Here is a 13,514-nt window from a genome sequence, read left to right as displayed (position 1 = left end):
AAGTGGAAAAAGCCACGTGGCGTGGAAAAACGTCTACATCTAAATTTGATGACTAGTTTCCCCTATTGGTCTACTGCCAGACTGGCGTAAACGCTTGCTCCGAGCTAGTAATGTTCCTGTCAGACGAGGCAGCGCATTTCATTGGTTCCCAACATCTTTATGAGATGAAACAAGCCTCAACTACCGAACCCCTTGTCAACCAGCCATCCTGGACAGGTAATCAAGTCTGGTTACATGGCTAGCGCGACGGGACGGACACGCCGGTGCATGTCGTCATCGTGGATGGCTTGGTATCCCGGCCACAACACCTGCAGACAAAACCCAAACCCAAGATGTAGAAATCATGCCGACTTGTACGCCCAAATACAGTTGCTGCGCCTCACACGCTACGTCGAGGGATAATCTTACGACAACCACCTCTCCTGCAGCGCGATGGGATACAAGGTTTTGCATGCCTTGTGCATGTTTTTCGGGCAACGCCGTCTTGGTTGGTGCATGACTGTTCATAATCTCCATGGTTACATTCGGCATATAAGCGACACGGAAATCACCGAGATTCCGCGAAACAGACTCTGGGACATTTGACAGCCCACGATTTTTCAACAGACCATCCTCAGGGATGGACAACACTGTCGTCGTTCTTTACCGTCAAGTTGCAAAGGGCAAACCAAGCCACTGATCTGGAACCGGATGCTCGGGCGTGGTGTCGATCAGCCGCACAGAGGCTTAGTTGCATGATAATATCCTTGCCACTTCCATAACTGGGAGGTCTGCTGACCCTTTGCCATTGGGGTCGACTCTTGTTTGGTTGTGTTCAGTCACTCTGAGCGACACACAATTGGCGGGGGCGGACAGGTAGAGAGTCTGGGAATCGCCCGACGATCAGCCATAAAATAAGCATGAATACTCGGAAGTTTGCGTAAGATGTGCTGACATGGGCTTCTTGCCCTGCACCTTGACAGATAGTTACATGTACATACAGGCGATGATACGTGGCCTCGTACGCATGCGGCGTCGGCACGCTTATGGCTCCGTCTTACCCTCAACCAATTGTTGAGTGTTGACGAGCAATTTTACGTCGTGGAAAATGACGATAATTTGGGAAGCGTTCTAGGGCCTCGATTGATGGTTCTTTTGATGATGAAAAGTCTGAGTTGCTTGACAAAAAATCCTGCAAATGTAACCCCAGGCTTTTATAGCCGGTTGGGGACCCCTGCAAGTCCTTTGGGGCCGCTGACGATCATTTGAACCCTTAAATTTATCCCATTTTTACTCAACAGCATGATGTGCTTACGTGGGGGCTGTTTCCCTGTTCCTTGACAGATATTTCCGTGTGCAAATGATGATTCGTGGCCTTACATGCATCTGGCGTCAGCACGCTTGTGACCCGAGCGTGCCCTCAACCAATGGCATTCCAAGCCATCGCGGCATGGGCTCCGGGCTTTTCTCTTCCTGCATTATTTCATAAGATCAAATCATGCAAACCGAGTCATACGAGCCTATTAGCCCGGAACTATGAGGCTACACGCCGAAAAATTGCACCGAGTACCGACGGCCCGTTGGCAGTATTTAATCTCTGCCTCGGACTTTTATGTTTCGAGCTCATCATCCAGCAAACCATCTTCTTCAACTCTTAATTGATCTTGAACCGGTACAATTGAGAAAAAGTCACCATCACAACATCATAATATCCTTCAATATGAAGATTTCAGCAACCATCTTGGCGCTCGTTCTGAGCTCAGTCGTGGCTGCTCATGACTGGGATCGGAGGTGTCCGACTGGGGGGATCTCCTCCGACTGCGAATGGACAAGCTGTTTAGAAAGTGGATGTCCTTCTGGTCAGACATGCTGCCCAAAGCCGTGTGGAGGTAGTCGGGTAAGTTTGCCTGCTGTATGCAATTTCAAGTCGCAATGATGCTAATTGAGTAGTGTGTCAAATTGGAAGGAGAGGATCCTACAGACGGATCCTGTAAATGATTTTACGTTTCTGTAAACTCTCAGGTGCAATACAGCGATTGGGATGAATGATTCCAGAAGCTTGGCCATGGATCTTTTGGATAACTCGTGATCCTACAGAGGCAGCCACAATACATACGACACGACCTATTTCTTACAAAAGTTCAACCACTTGTTACATTCACATACATTCTACATATTTAGATTTGAAACGGGAACCAATGCGATGGCGATCGTTCAGTATAGTAGCACTTATCCGCATATTTAATAGAATAGAGCCCTATGCCCTCGTTCCGTGGTCTTGATGCCACCAAGTGATGTATTTCTTCAGGCTTTCTAACAAATTATATAGCTCGCAAGAAGTACTCCCCCCTTCGGTGCTTACTCAAGTTGCCTCCTTCCATAAATCCCAGTCCAATATGCTTTCCGACAGTGTCTCCGGATCTGGCATCTGTTGTATTATAGAGAAGAAATTGTCAGCCGAGATGCCAATGCTATTGAGCAAATCCATGTTACTCGACGTATTGTGGCCAAGATCTTGCAGGGAGTCATCGGGTTCCGGCATGCCCGCGCCTAAATTCTGATCGCCCACAGTCAACCTAGCCTCGTTTCCAGCGTCAGCGCCCCATACGTCCATCGGCTCGCTCTCCAAATGGGACAATGTCAAAGTCTGGTGGCCCTGTCTCCTTCCTTGGACGGCCAACTCGGCGCACAGGGTTTCCAAGTATTTCAGCTCGGCCGTCCTCGCCCTTGCGATGCGGTTGCCTCTAGAGACCAACTCGTGAAGAATCTGGTGAGAAAGGTGTCGGCAATGCTGATAGTCCACCACGTCGGGGAAGACGGCGCTGGCCATGGTCAGGTGAAGCGCGGCCCCGAAAGCAAATTCAACATCGTACGGTAGAAACACTTCTGGAATATCGTGTCAGACAGCTGAGCCGACTACCATGTTTACACGCGGTGCATACCCAACATGCTGTATTCTTTGGACAGAATCTGGAGTGTTTTGGCGGCTGATTTGATGCCAGCAGAAATGACAGTGGCCGTTTGGGCCAAAAAGCCATCCCAGTTCTCATCATCGGGATGGCCTAGCAACTCTGACCGCTCTTTGAGGGCGGCAAGAAGCGGCGGACGAGTCGCAAATATGACACACTATGGTAAAACATAAGCACGGTGTAGATGACAAGGGGTATAACATCGATGAGGTCGAACCTGATGGTACAACATGGTCAGATAATGCGTCTCTCTGGGCATGGCTCCTGGTGAATTGTCAAACTTGAGACGTATGATTCTTTCTATTTCCTGTGCATGATGAGCCAGGGTGTGCAGGATAGATCGAGTCTGCTCCAAGAAGGACGTCAGGGGGGTTCGGGCGGGCAGATAGACCGCTACGTGCCGAGTATTAGCGCAAGGGACGAGAAATAACACATGTCAGAGCCTTACTTGTGACGATGATGGACATTAGGTGAGAGAGATTGACCTGAAGACTACGCGCACTGTCACTTTGCGAACCTACATTCGGCGGGTTGACAGGTGTGGTTATGTCACCGTCTTGAACCGACATGGGCAGTCCGAGCGACGAGGAAAAGTGACGATCCATAATGTACAATGTCCACCAGAGGTCCCGGCAATGCGTCACCTTTTCCGCGCCAAGCTCTTCTTGGGGAAGCTGTGTATGAAGGCCCTCCATTTGGGCGATGCGTATCGCATTGCTGAGCTGGCAAGATGAATTAGAACCAGTCAAGGTGTTTCCTGAGTCGCCAGAACATAAGGGGGGCGACCTACATAGCAATGAGCCGACTCTCTGTCGTCGATACAGAAAAGGTACAGGCCCGCCATGGCCAAAATTTCAATCCCCAGCATGCTCTCTTTCCACATGCAGCCAGGGCCCGGCATGAGGGCCATGGCCCTCGAAAAGAAGCGAGCACCCGGTGGTTCCTGGGCCGTCGTGTGAGATGTGTGAAAAGCCGTGCCGAAGGCTAACACGAGGAGAAACTTGATGAACCACACGCGGTACTGTGACACATTTTGTACCGCGTTTGCATAAAAGTCCTTGATCTCGCTCTCAAACTCGACTTCATCAAACAGTCGATAGGTCTGCCCGAGATGGAATTTCACAGTCGTAAAGAGATACAGTGCATGATTGAGTGATGGTAGACCTGAGATGTTTACTTCTGAAGCCGAAAAAGACGGCCACGGGAACTCGTATACCTCTGTGTCGAGCACGTTCTGCGGAAGCGAAGGGCTTCCTGGCCGGAGCTTCTCGCCCAATGTCAACATGAGACGCACCGTAAAGGACCATGTTGACCAGGGAGAGAGCCAGACTGCCAAAGCCAAAGACGAATCAGTCACGATCCAAAGACATAGGCGGTTTTTGGTGCCGACTTACTCCATTGTCTCCTGTTTCTTTGGAAGTTCGGAATCGTCCTTGAAGGTATGACAAACGGATCTGTGCGCAACCGAAACTCTGGCTCACTCTGTGGCTCGCTTTGTGGTTGTATCGCGACATCTGGGCATTCCTCGGCCTGCAGACTGCTCTGGCCGGCCGACGTTGACACGGGAGACGTGAGATGCCTGCAACCATCAGGTGGGCAGTAATCTGGGGTAATAATGTCGCTATCCGGGCCGAGGGCATTATTCAATGTCCTTTTTGCCCTGGGGAACATACTCGTACTGGAGGCGGCATGCGTGGCTGGCGGCGTCTTGCCGGACACCAGAGGCGGCGATGACTCTGTGGTTGAAGACAGTCTTGGTTGGCTCGGTGCATGCACTTGCGGCTCATAATCCCTTGTTGTTGAAGGCGACGGCTGTTGTCTTTCCGCTCGCCTCCGTAGATCCTCGAGGTATTTGCCTGTCACGACGACTTTGTGGCTGCCCGCGTCCGTGAACTTGCATGGAACAAGGCGTCGCTGACAACTTTGACACGGCTGCCTTCCGGAACATTTGATCTTGCTTTGGCGGCATGCCGCACAGCTATGGAAACAAATCAGTCAATCACATTTTTACTGCACATTCGGCAACTATGGTGGAAACGGGCAATGGTCGGCATGTCGCAAGCTGCAGAATGTGAAGAGGCGGTTTCTTACGCGTTGGGCGTCCTCCTAGCCCTGCGAGTGTCAGCCTGCAACGGCATCTTGCTATTTCCACTCCAAACAAAACACGGTTTGTGATTAAAGCGGCATGGAGCAGTTTGAGTGATTTCGCAAGAATCATTGATATCGACGACGGCTTATGAATCGATTACCCGGTTGAGCTTGAACAACGCAGGGAGTTGACTTTGTGCGGGGCACATAGTTACGATCAGGTAGTGAGACTAGTCCACAAAGAGTCTGGTGCAGGGCAAATTCGCACTAGTGCTGAGGCTAGCCGATCTCGGTCTAATTGCCTGGCTACGTTATTAGCCAATAGTAGTGGCGGCTCTGGTGCCCAGCACGTTCCCATAGTATTACCGTGGTGGCATAGTTGGATGGCAGAGCAATAACTCAATTCAGCTACTAATAGTCTTCGGTAGTATCAAGGGTCTTTGGCTTTCTTCAAGGCTTGGGGACATGGGGGGTTCTATTTGTACAAGAAGTTGGTGAGCCTCGTGCCCCAAGGTGTCGTGATCGTAGCCCTCGTGTACTTCGTAAATATACTTTGTAATATATAATACGTATTAAATCATAAACGTGTATTTTATCTTGCTACCTTTTTTGTTGCATAGGAAAAAAGAACCTTGAAAGTATTAATACGTCTCTGACAGGTGGGTTCATGTCACGCGGTTAGGACCCAATAATAAAGCGCAATAAAGGGGCATCGCCGATAATGGGACTCAAGGTCACACAGTTTATAAACACATGACCCGGTGGAAACCTGAGGCACAGCTGTTCCCTTAATATATATATAGCGGCTACTCGTCCCTCCCTTCCTCTTGGAAAACCAAGGACTTTTAATACCAAAGACTTAGTAGTAAGGTTCTATGGGGACCTGTAGCGGTGCGGGCACTATGCCGGTATCGCGTAACACCATCAATTGATAGCCTTTTACGGTGCCGGCACTATGCTGGATTTTTTTAACCAGACACTACATGCAGACGGTACCAAGGTCTCGTAGTGGCCCACTATTGCTGTTATTAGATGAATTCGGGAGTCGTTGCTATATGCCTTTCGCCCTTGTCACACAAGATGCCCGGATCCGGCGCCTCGCCGCGAAATGGGATAAATAGGGCCGCGCTCGACGATTGACAAGTTAAACGCAGGCCTTGTTCATCCTTACACAGTATACACATGATGAGATTCTCGCAATTTGTCACCGTTTTACCCCCGTGGCTCGGAGCATGTGCAGGGTCAAGATGCCACACAGAGCCGAACGTGGTCGATGTTGATGTCGCCATCGTTGGCGGCGGCGCTGGCGGCATCCACGCCGCAATTCATTTGAAGGATGCCGGCGCCAGTGTCGTCGTCATCGAGAAAAAGGACCAGATTGGCGGCCATGCGGAAACATATATCAACCCTGACACCGGCGTAACCAGCAACGTCGGCGTCGTCCTCTTTGAGAAGACGGAGCTGGTCAAGCGCTACTTCGCACGCCTCGGAGTTCCCACGATAACTTCCACCCTGGCCACCGGTTTTTCTTCCAAACCACTGTCAGCAGAGTTGTATGACTTTGCCTTGGGCACGCGCATCCCACCCACAGATGCCGCAGACGCCACGGCCCAGCAGCAGGCTGTTGAAGCCGCCGCGCAAGCTTACACCCAGAATGTCCTGAGCAAGTACGCATGGATCGACCAGGGCTTTTTCGTCCCAGACCCCGTTCCCGAGGAGCTGTACCTTCCCTTCAGCCAGCTCGCAGACAAGTACGGCTTCTCTGCCCTGCTTCCCATTGTCGCCCGGCTGAACTGGTATACGGGCAACCTCACGACCATCCCGGCCCTGTACGGCCTCAAGAGCCTCGGACCTGGCTTTCTGAGCAGCATCCTTGAAGGAGAGTACATCTTCTCCGGCACTGGCGACGCCAGGAGCCTCTACGACAAGGCCCTGGAGGAGCTGGGCTCCAGCGTCCTCTTGAGCACCGCCATCCTCAGCGTCGACCGTCACTCCAACTCGACCGGTGTCACCCTCCTGGTTGCCGAGCCCGACAAGGCCCCTACCATGATCCGTGCCCGCAAGCTTCTCATTGCCATTCCGCCGACACTGAGCAACATGTGCGCCTTTGACCTCGACGAGCAAGAGCGGGCCATCTTCTCCAAGTTCTTCTCCCTTGGCTACTTTGCCGGCGTGGCCCGGGTCCCCGGCTTCAACGGCTCGCTTATCAACTTTGGAGCCCAGACCCCCTTCAACCAGCCCATCATTCCGGGGAACAATGTCTTCGTCAACGCCGGATCGCCTGAAGAGGTCTTGATCGGCGGGGGTTTCGACAGCGGCGACGTCACGGATGAACAAGGAAAGGACCTCGTCCGCAAGAACCTGGCCACCCTGGCGGCGGCGGGTGCCGTTCCGGAAGACGCAGCCGAGACCGTCACGTTCCCGTACACCTCCAACCACACGCCGTACAATGTGCGCGTCACGGCCGAAGACATCAGGGCCGGTTTCTACACCAAGTTGCTGGCACTCCAGGGCTCCGGTAACACATACTGGACTGGGGCGGCGTTTGCGGGCCATAACAGCGCTCTGATCTGGACGTGGAACGAGGGGACGATTGTGCCTCGCCTGAAGGGGGAGCTTGGACTGGAATAATTCGTCGTCAGACTTTGCCGTGTTGGCTCTTTCACCCCTGGAAGATGCTAGAGGGTTATTTTATAATTGGCATCCCATTGGAGCGAGTCCTTGGCAACACTATGAAAATCACATCTTGAAACAGCTTTAAGTCTTTTTTGGCATGTTTACTTGGATTTCAACGGCCTGGGCTGTCAAGACCAAGCTTTTCGTCCAAAGCATCAGCCATTATTATATGATACTTGCAATTGGTATACAAGGCCAGCATGTTATTCAGTTTAATTCCTTTCAATTTAAAACCATTCTTACAAGTCTGAGTCCTTGGTATTTAATTGCTCTATCTTCATGTTAATGGTATTCTCCAAACCCGCATCTGACCTTTATTTTCCAAACGACAGGATATTATATCATACACATCGACTTTAATAGCAGCAACAGTGCGCGACTTAATATGAGTTATTTAAATAGTTCAAGAAACGAGTCTCTGAATCATGTCACAAGAGTTAATATGCAAGACAGTCTTTTATCAAATTTTATAAGGCGTATGCCGAGCTCTCGAAGGTGTACATGAACATGGGAGTTGGTACTCGGTAACAAGGCTTTTCTCCCTGGCGTGAGAAAAGTAAGAGGTGTATAAAAGACTCCTTGCACAAAATAGGAAAGCATTGATAAATGAAGATATACCGACTTCTTTATAAATGTTCGAGAGAATTTGGTGGTAATACCTGACGTTGGAGCCCCTCTGTGATTACTTCGTACGGAGTGCAGAATTTGTGACATGGCTAGTCGACCCATATCGTTGATCTTACAAGGGTGTGCTCCCGGCGGCTTCAAGACCGGATCGGCGAGTGTCATGGCATCAAGGCGATGTGGCCTTCTTTGCCTTCGGTAGATCTCTTGTGCTACACATGTTGCTCGACCAGTTTCGCGAGGGTTGGTGGAGGGCCGATGGCAAACGACCGGATCATTCTGGAGACTTCTAAGCGTTGTGTTGCTTGTTGGTCCCGACTCCTGTGCCGCAACACGCGACGAGGGTGGGAAGACGGCCGAATAGCTATATCATTACTTTACACTTCTACACTATGCATCCATTGTCCCTCGATGTCTCGGGCTTTTCTTTTGACACGAATGCGGGCCATCCCTCGGCACATCATGACGGTCCAGCCCCGGATGCGACCCTCCACAAAGCGCCACTCGGCTTCTTCACCCGAACCCTGCTGATTCGGATGACGGGTGAAAGATGACAGATGACTTGATTTCTTGGACATCAATCATCTGTTAATAATTCGTGTGGTACGGCCGAACCGCTAAGCCCGTACTGTAACGAACACCAGACTGAGGTCAGTTCGCACAGCCTCGGGATCCTATTCCGTGATGTGACCAGACGTCCGGATTCTAAAGCCGACTCAATAGTCGACATGTCACAGACTTGGGCTGCAACCAACAGGAGTCTTATCCAATGTCAATGCATAAATCCATTTCTTTTGGTAACATGATTGATTCTCGGGAAACTCGGGGGCGTCTTTTAGGCGGGACTTGGAAGCGTACCGATGCAATAAATATGCAACGCCTGCAGATGGCTTCCCTCGATAAGGTGTTAGAGTGAGCCTTCGGCTTCCGTGGCTTCGTATTCCCTCCCGGTAGGCTGCAACAGATGATATAAACTGCTCTTGACCACTTCCAATCCCCCTTCTCTTAGTCTCTGCTCTCCTCGGGTACAAAAGAGTCCCATAATCAAAAGAATAACACGCACTCATGATTTGATCTTCCATTGGTGTCAACATGCCGGCTTTGTCTACTACGCCGACACTGGACCTCGGCGAGGCCTCTCCTATGAAGGCGCCTCCCGTCGTTGGACCAAAGACCAAAAAGGCCACTCGTCCCAACACGGCCATTCCCAGCTTTCTCATTGAGGAGGCGCAGGCCACACCCACAGACACCTGGGAGGCCCAAAGACACATGGCCTTTGAGCCTCCGGCAACGATTACCACCATGAAGGAGATTGGGCTTGAAGGGCAGGGAATTTCTCCCAACGCCGTCTCCGCCCCCTTCTCACTGTTTACCAAAGAAGCAGTGTTGCAGATGAGACGTGAAATCTTTAGCGAGCCCGTCCTCAACGAGTGTCGCTACAGCTCAGACTTTATCGCCAACATGATTCGTGGCATGGGCCGCGAGTAAGTAGCCACGTGTGCATGGAGAAAAAAGAAAGCACTGGATTCTGACTGACGAGATTGAAGCCGAGCCCCATTTACGTATCAAGCCTGGAGCTCGCCCGAGGTACTCGACAAGATTTCCCAAGTAGCGGGCGTGGAGCTGGTCCCGGCATACGACTACGAGATTGCCAACATCAACATATGCGTCAACGACGACCCGGAGGCGGCAGTCGACCCCGACCCCTGCGCCGATCACGTCTCTGCAGTGGCTTGGCACTACGACAGCTTCCCGTTTGTCTGCGTGACCATGGTATCCGACTGCGCGAGCATGGTGGGCGGCGAGACGGCCATCCAACTGCCGGACGGCACGGTCCAAAAGGTCCGCGGGCCGAGCATGGGCACCGCCGTCGTCATGCAGGGGCGATACATCTACCACCAGGCGCTGAGGGCGTACGGGTGCCGCGAGCGCATAGCCATGGTGACTCCCTTTCGGCCGAGGTCTCCGTTCGTCAGGGACGAGACGATTCTTACTGGTGTGAGGGGCATTAGCAACCTTGATGAGCTGTATCCGCAGTACGCCGAGTATCGATTCGGCGTGCTTGAGGAGCGTTTTCGTGAGAGGCGCAGGGATGAGCGGTGCCGAAGGGGCGCGGGTCGCTGTTTTGACATTGAGTCTGCAAGGGCCTTTATCCGGGAGCAGAAGGAATATTTGGAGAGCATGCTGGAGCAGATGTACGAGGTGGAGTAGAGCAAGGTTGTCACATGCATGTATTCAAGCTTGTCTGGTGGGCTGAGCATCATTGATGGTGACATGGAGCCTGGAGGACTTCGAGGAGATGACCGGGCTACGGTCGCACTGGCGCTATAGTCAATATAGTCACTACATGTCAACTGGTATTTTTTATACCAGACCACATCATCAAAAGTGCTGCCAAAGGTCAACTGCTCCCAAAGGTCGACGGTGCTGCCAAAGGTCAGTGTTGACCTGGCGCCTTTTGCAGCACTTTTGACGCCAGCACGTACACGGCGGCAAAATTGGCCCATGTTCGGCAGTCTCTGGTAGGTTTCAGCCAGTCTGGTTTTCATTAGTTTCTTTCAAGTCCTCTCGTCGATTCAGTCAAGCATGGTTACAATGTAACCATATGGAACCCGCCTGCATGATGCTAAACCTGACATGTTGGCAGGCTTGGCATGATGAGACAAATTTTAATCAACGCAAGGCGAGGAAACTGTTCCTCTATCCGGTCCGCTTCAGCTTAGAGTGAGCCGGCCTTATGCCTTAGTCTGTCGTGAGCGCAAGGCTCAGGGTGGCAATGCGACTACGCGTCACTGGTGCGGTCGTATTGACATTGATTGATCTCGGTATGACTTGACTCCCAGTCTGCGGAGAGGGACAATTATCCCACCAAAGAATGGGCGTGGCCACACCACATGTATTGATGTGTTAGTACGCAAGTTTAAAAATAGCAGATAAAAGAGGTTTAAGTGTTATAAACTCGAGCTAGAGGCTTGGGTCTAGGCTGGAGCTTAAGTAGAGCTGTACCGGACCTAGCATGAATAAATTTTAGGCTAAAGTAAAGTATATTAAAAAGGAAAAAAAAAGGTAAAATCTTTTTTTTTTCTTTTTTTCTCTTAAATTTATTCTTATTATTTAGTAATATATATTTCTTGCAGTATATATCCTAGTTCTAGCATTATAATGCTAGGAGTATTAGACCGTAAAAATAACTGCTATAGCGTCTGTTCTAAATAATAGCTGGTAGATATAGTAGGTATTTTTCTTACCTTATAGCAACTTATATGCTATTTCTAGGTCACATAACGTATTTATAAGGCTACTTCTTTTATTATGGCCTGCATTTGGGTAGGTGTTAAATTGCTAATATTGGGGTTTGAACTTGCGAGTAAGACTAAACATGTGGGTTAGTGTGAATTAGTAGTAATTTTTTGTAATCCGGGAAGTTATAGGGCTAGTAGCCCTCCCGGGCTTATAACTACCGCACGGAAAACTAAGCACTTTTATATAAGATAATATAAATTTTTATAATAATTATATAGTAGCAGGTATAGCTAGTTTATTATAGTTTACGCGGTTTTTCCCTCTATTTCGTGTAGGTATTTGCCGCTAAATATTAGTTTTATAAGGTGAAATAAGTATTACAAATAACAATATTCAATTAACAAATAAAAGCGTAAGGAATAGGAGGCTATTAGCTGCGTACAAGCAGGCATTATAGCGTTTATAATTGGTGTTATTGCCGCGGTGACCTCTTTTGCGGGCCGCTCACGTGGACCGCTCGCGGCACCGGAACGGGATAACATTAATCCAACCAATCAGGGTAGTTATAGACCGGGCACAATTGGTCCGATCGAACAACTCTCGCAAGGAAAGCTAGGCACCTTTGTATTATATAATACGAATCTCTGTTATATTGATTAACAGCCTTAATCCTAGCTACAAAGGAGAGGAAATAACGCGCATATTTATAAAGAGCGATTTGGCCTACGCATTCCAAGGCGCAGTGGCTTACGTGGCCTGTATCATGTGACCTATTTACCTAAAACAGCCTGAAACCACCTGTAACAGCCTAATTAGTTATGCGCGCTGTGCTATTGCAGGGTATATAGGGGGTACGAACAGATAAAAGTATATAGACCTGATTGGTCAGCCGCGCTGTGCAACAATAACGCCATATTATGGGCCGATAATTATCACAACAATTACAAGGAGAAAATTTTCACACCAAATAACAGGACACCAGAATCTTTCCTGTCTATGCATCTCCGAAATCCCTGAATCCAGACTAAAACCTGACAAACTTAATATACTGATCCGTCAGCAGTCCCCTGACCGAACAAATATATGATGGAGCAACCCTCCCAGATTCGATACCAAGAACTCGACAAACCAAACCAACCAACCAGCATAGCCTACGTTTTGAAGTGCTACCGCGAAATCAACGAGCTTACGCTTAAAGATTGCGAGGACGTGATCGATCTGTCACTAGAGTTAACCACAAGAGTCAACAGATGCACGGAGATCGATCAGAAGCTCCTGATGATTACTGAGGGAAATAAAATCCTCATCTTCCTAGCCGCTCTAGGAGACGAGTATGACACCTTCCGCGAACTATGGATGGGATCCAACTCTGTTATAAAGAAGGACGGAAATCCCCCAGCAAGCTATAAAAGCGTCGTTCAATCAGCTTTACTCCATGAATACTTCTTAAAAGAAAGGGAGCGTAAACGGACCATTGACGAACAACGCACTGCCATGGTTGCTAGAAGTGAAAACAGGTGTACCTACTGTCACAGAACCGGTCACATAATTGATACTATAATTATAAGCCTACAAGGGTATACTAAGCTTTATAACTTCTTATATTACCTAAATTATTACTTAATATAATGTATTTATTTATTTATTTAATTATACTAGCTTGCTATTTAAAGCTCTAGTACCTTTACTAGTAGATATTATAGGAAAAACATAGTTAAAAACCTATAATTATCCTATTTTTATACCAGCCCCTTATTAGATCTGGTATATTTTTATCTATATTATTAAAAGGTTAATATTACTAACCTAGTACCTAATAGCTCTAAGAAGGTTCTTTTACTTCTTTTAAGCTTTTACCTTTTAGAAATATTACCTGGCCTGGTTTTATACTATTTAAGGTATAGCTTTATATTAGGTTTAATAGTATTAGTTTTT

General features: G+C 49.1%; 3 protein-coding genes across 3 annotated transcripts; 2 read left to right on the top strand and 1 right to left on the bottom strand.

Moving 5' to 3' along the window:
• Positions 1–2,341: 2,341 nt before the first annotated feature.
• Positions 2,342–4,619, bottom strand: MAA_06136 (Zn(II)2Cys6 transcription factor; the record flags this gene model as incomplete). Its single annotated transcript, XM_007824134.2, has 6 exons — positions 2,342–2,865; positions 2,922–3,105; positions 3,166–3,341; positions 3,397–3,670; positions 3,739–4,277; positions 4,343–4,619. 6 exons carry the CDS (start codon positions 4,617–4,619, stop codon positions 2,342–2,344), a joined length of 1,974 nt encoding a protein of 657 aa, XP_007822325.2.
• A 1,602-nt stretch (positions 4,620–6,221) lies between these two features.
• Positions 6,222–7,667, top strand: MAA_06137 (flavin-containing superfamily Amine oxidase; the record flags this gene model as incomplete). The annotated part of the gene is made up of 1 exon (XM_007824135.1): positions 6,222–7,667. One exon carries the CDS (start codon positions 6,222–6,224, stop codon positions 7,665–7,667), a length of 1,446 nt encoding a protein of 481 aa, XP_007822326.1.
• Positions 7,668–9,428: 1,761 nt separating this feature from the next.
• Positions 9,429–10,547, top strand: MAA_06138 (uncharacterized protein; the record flags this gene model as incomplete). Its single annotated transcript, XM_007824136.1, has 2 exons — positions 9,429–9,820; positions 9,884–10,547. The coding sequence occupies 2 exons, from the start codon at positions 9,429–9,431 to the stop codon at positions 10,545–10,547; spliced, it is 1,056 nt and encodes a 351-aa protein (XP_007822327.1).
• Positions 10,548–13,514: the final 2,967 nt, after the last annotated feature.

Source organism: Metarhizium robertsii (genome assembly GCF_000187425.2).
Source record: "Metarhizium robertsii ARSEF 23 chromosome Unknown MAA_Scf_6, whole genome shotgun sequence".
NCBI lineage: Eukaryota > Fungi > Ascomycota > Sordariomycetes > Hypocreales > Clavicipitaceae > Metarhizium > Metarhizium robertsii.
This window is presented reverse-complemented; position numbering and strand designations above follow the sequence as displayed.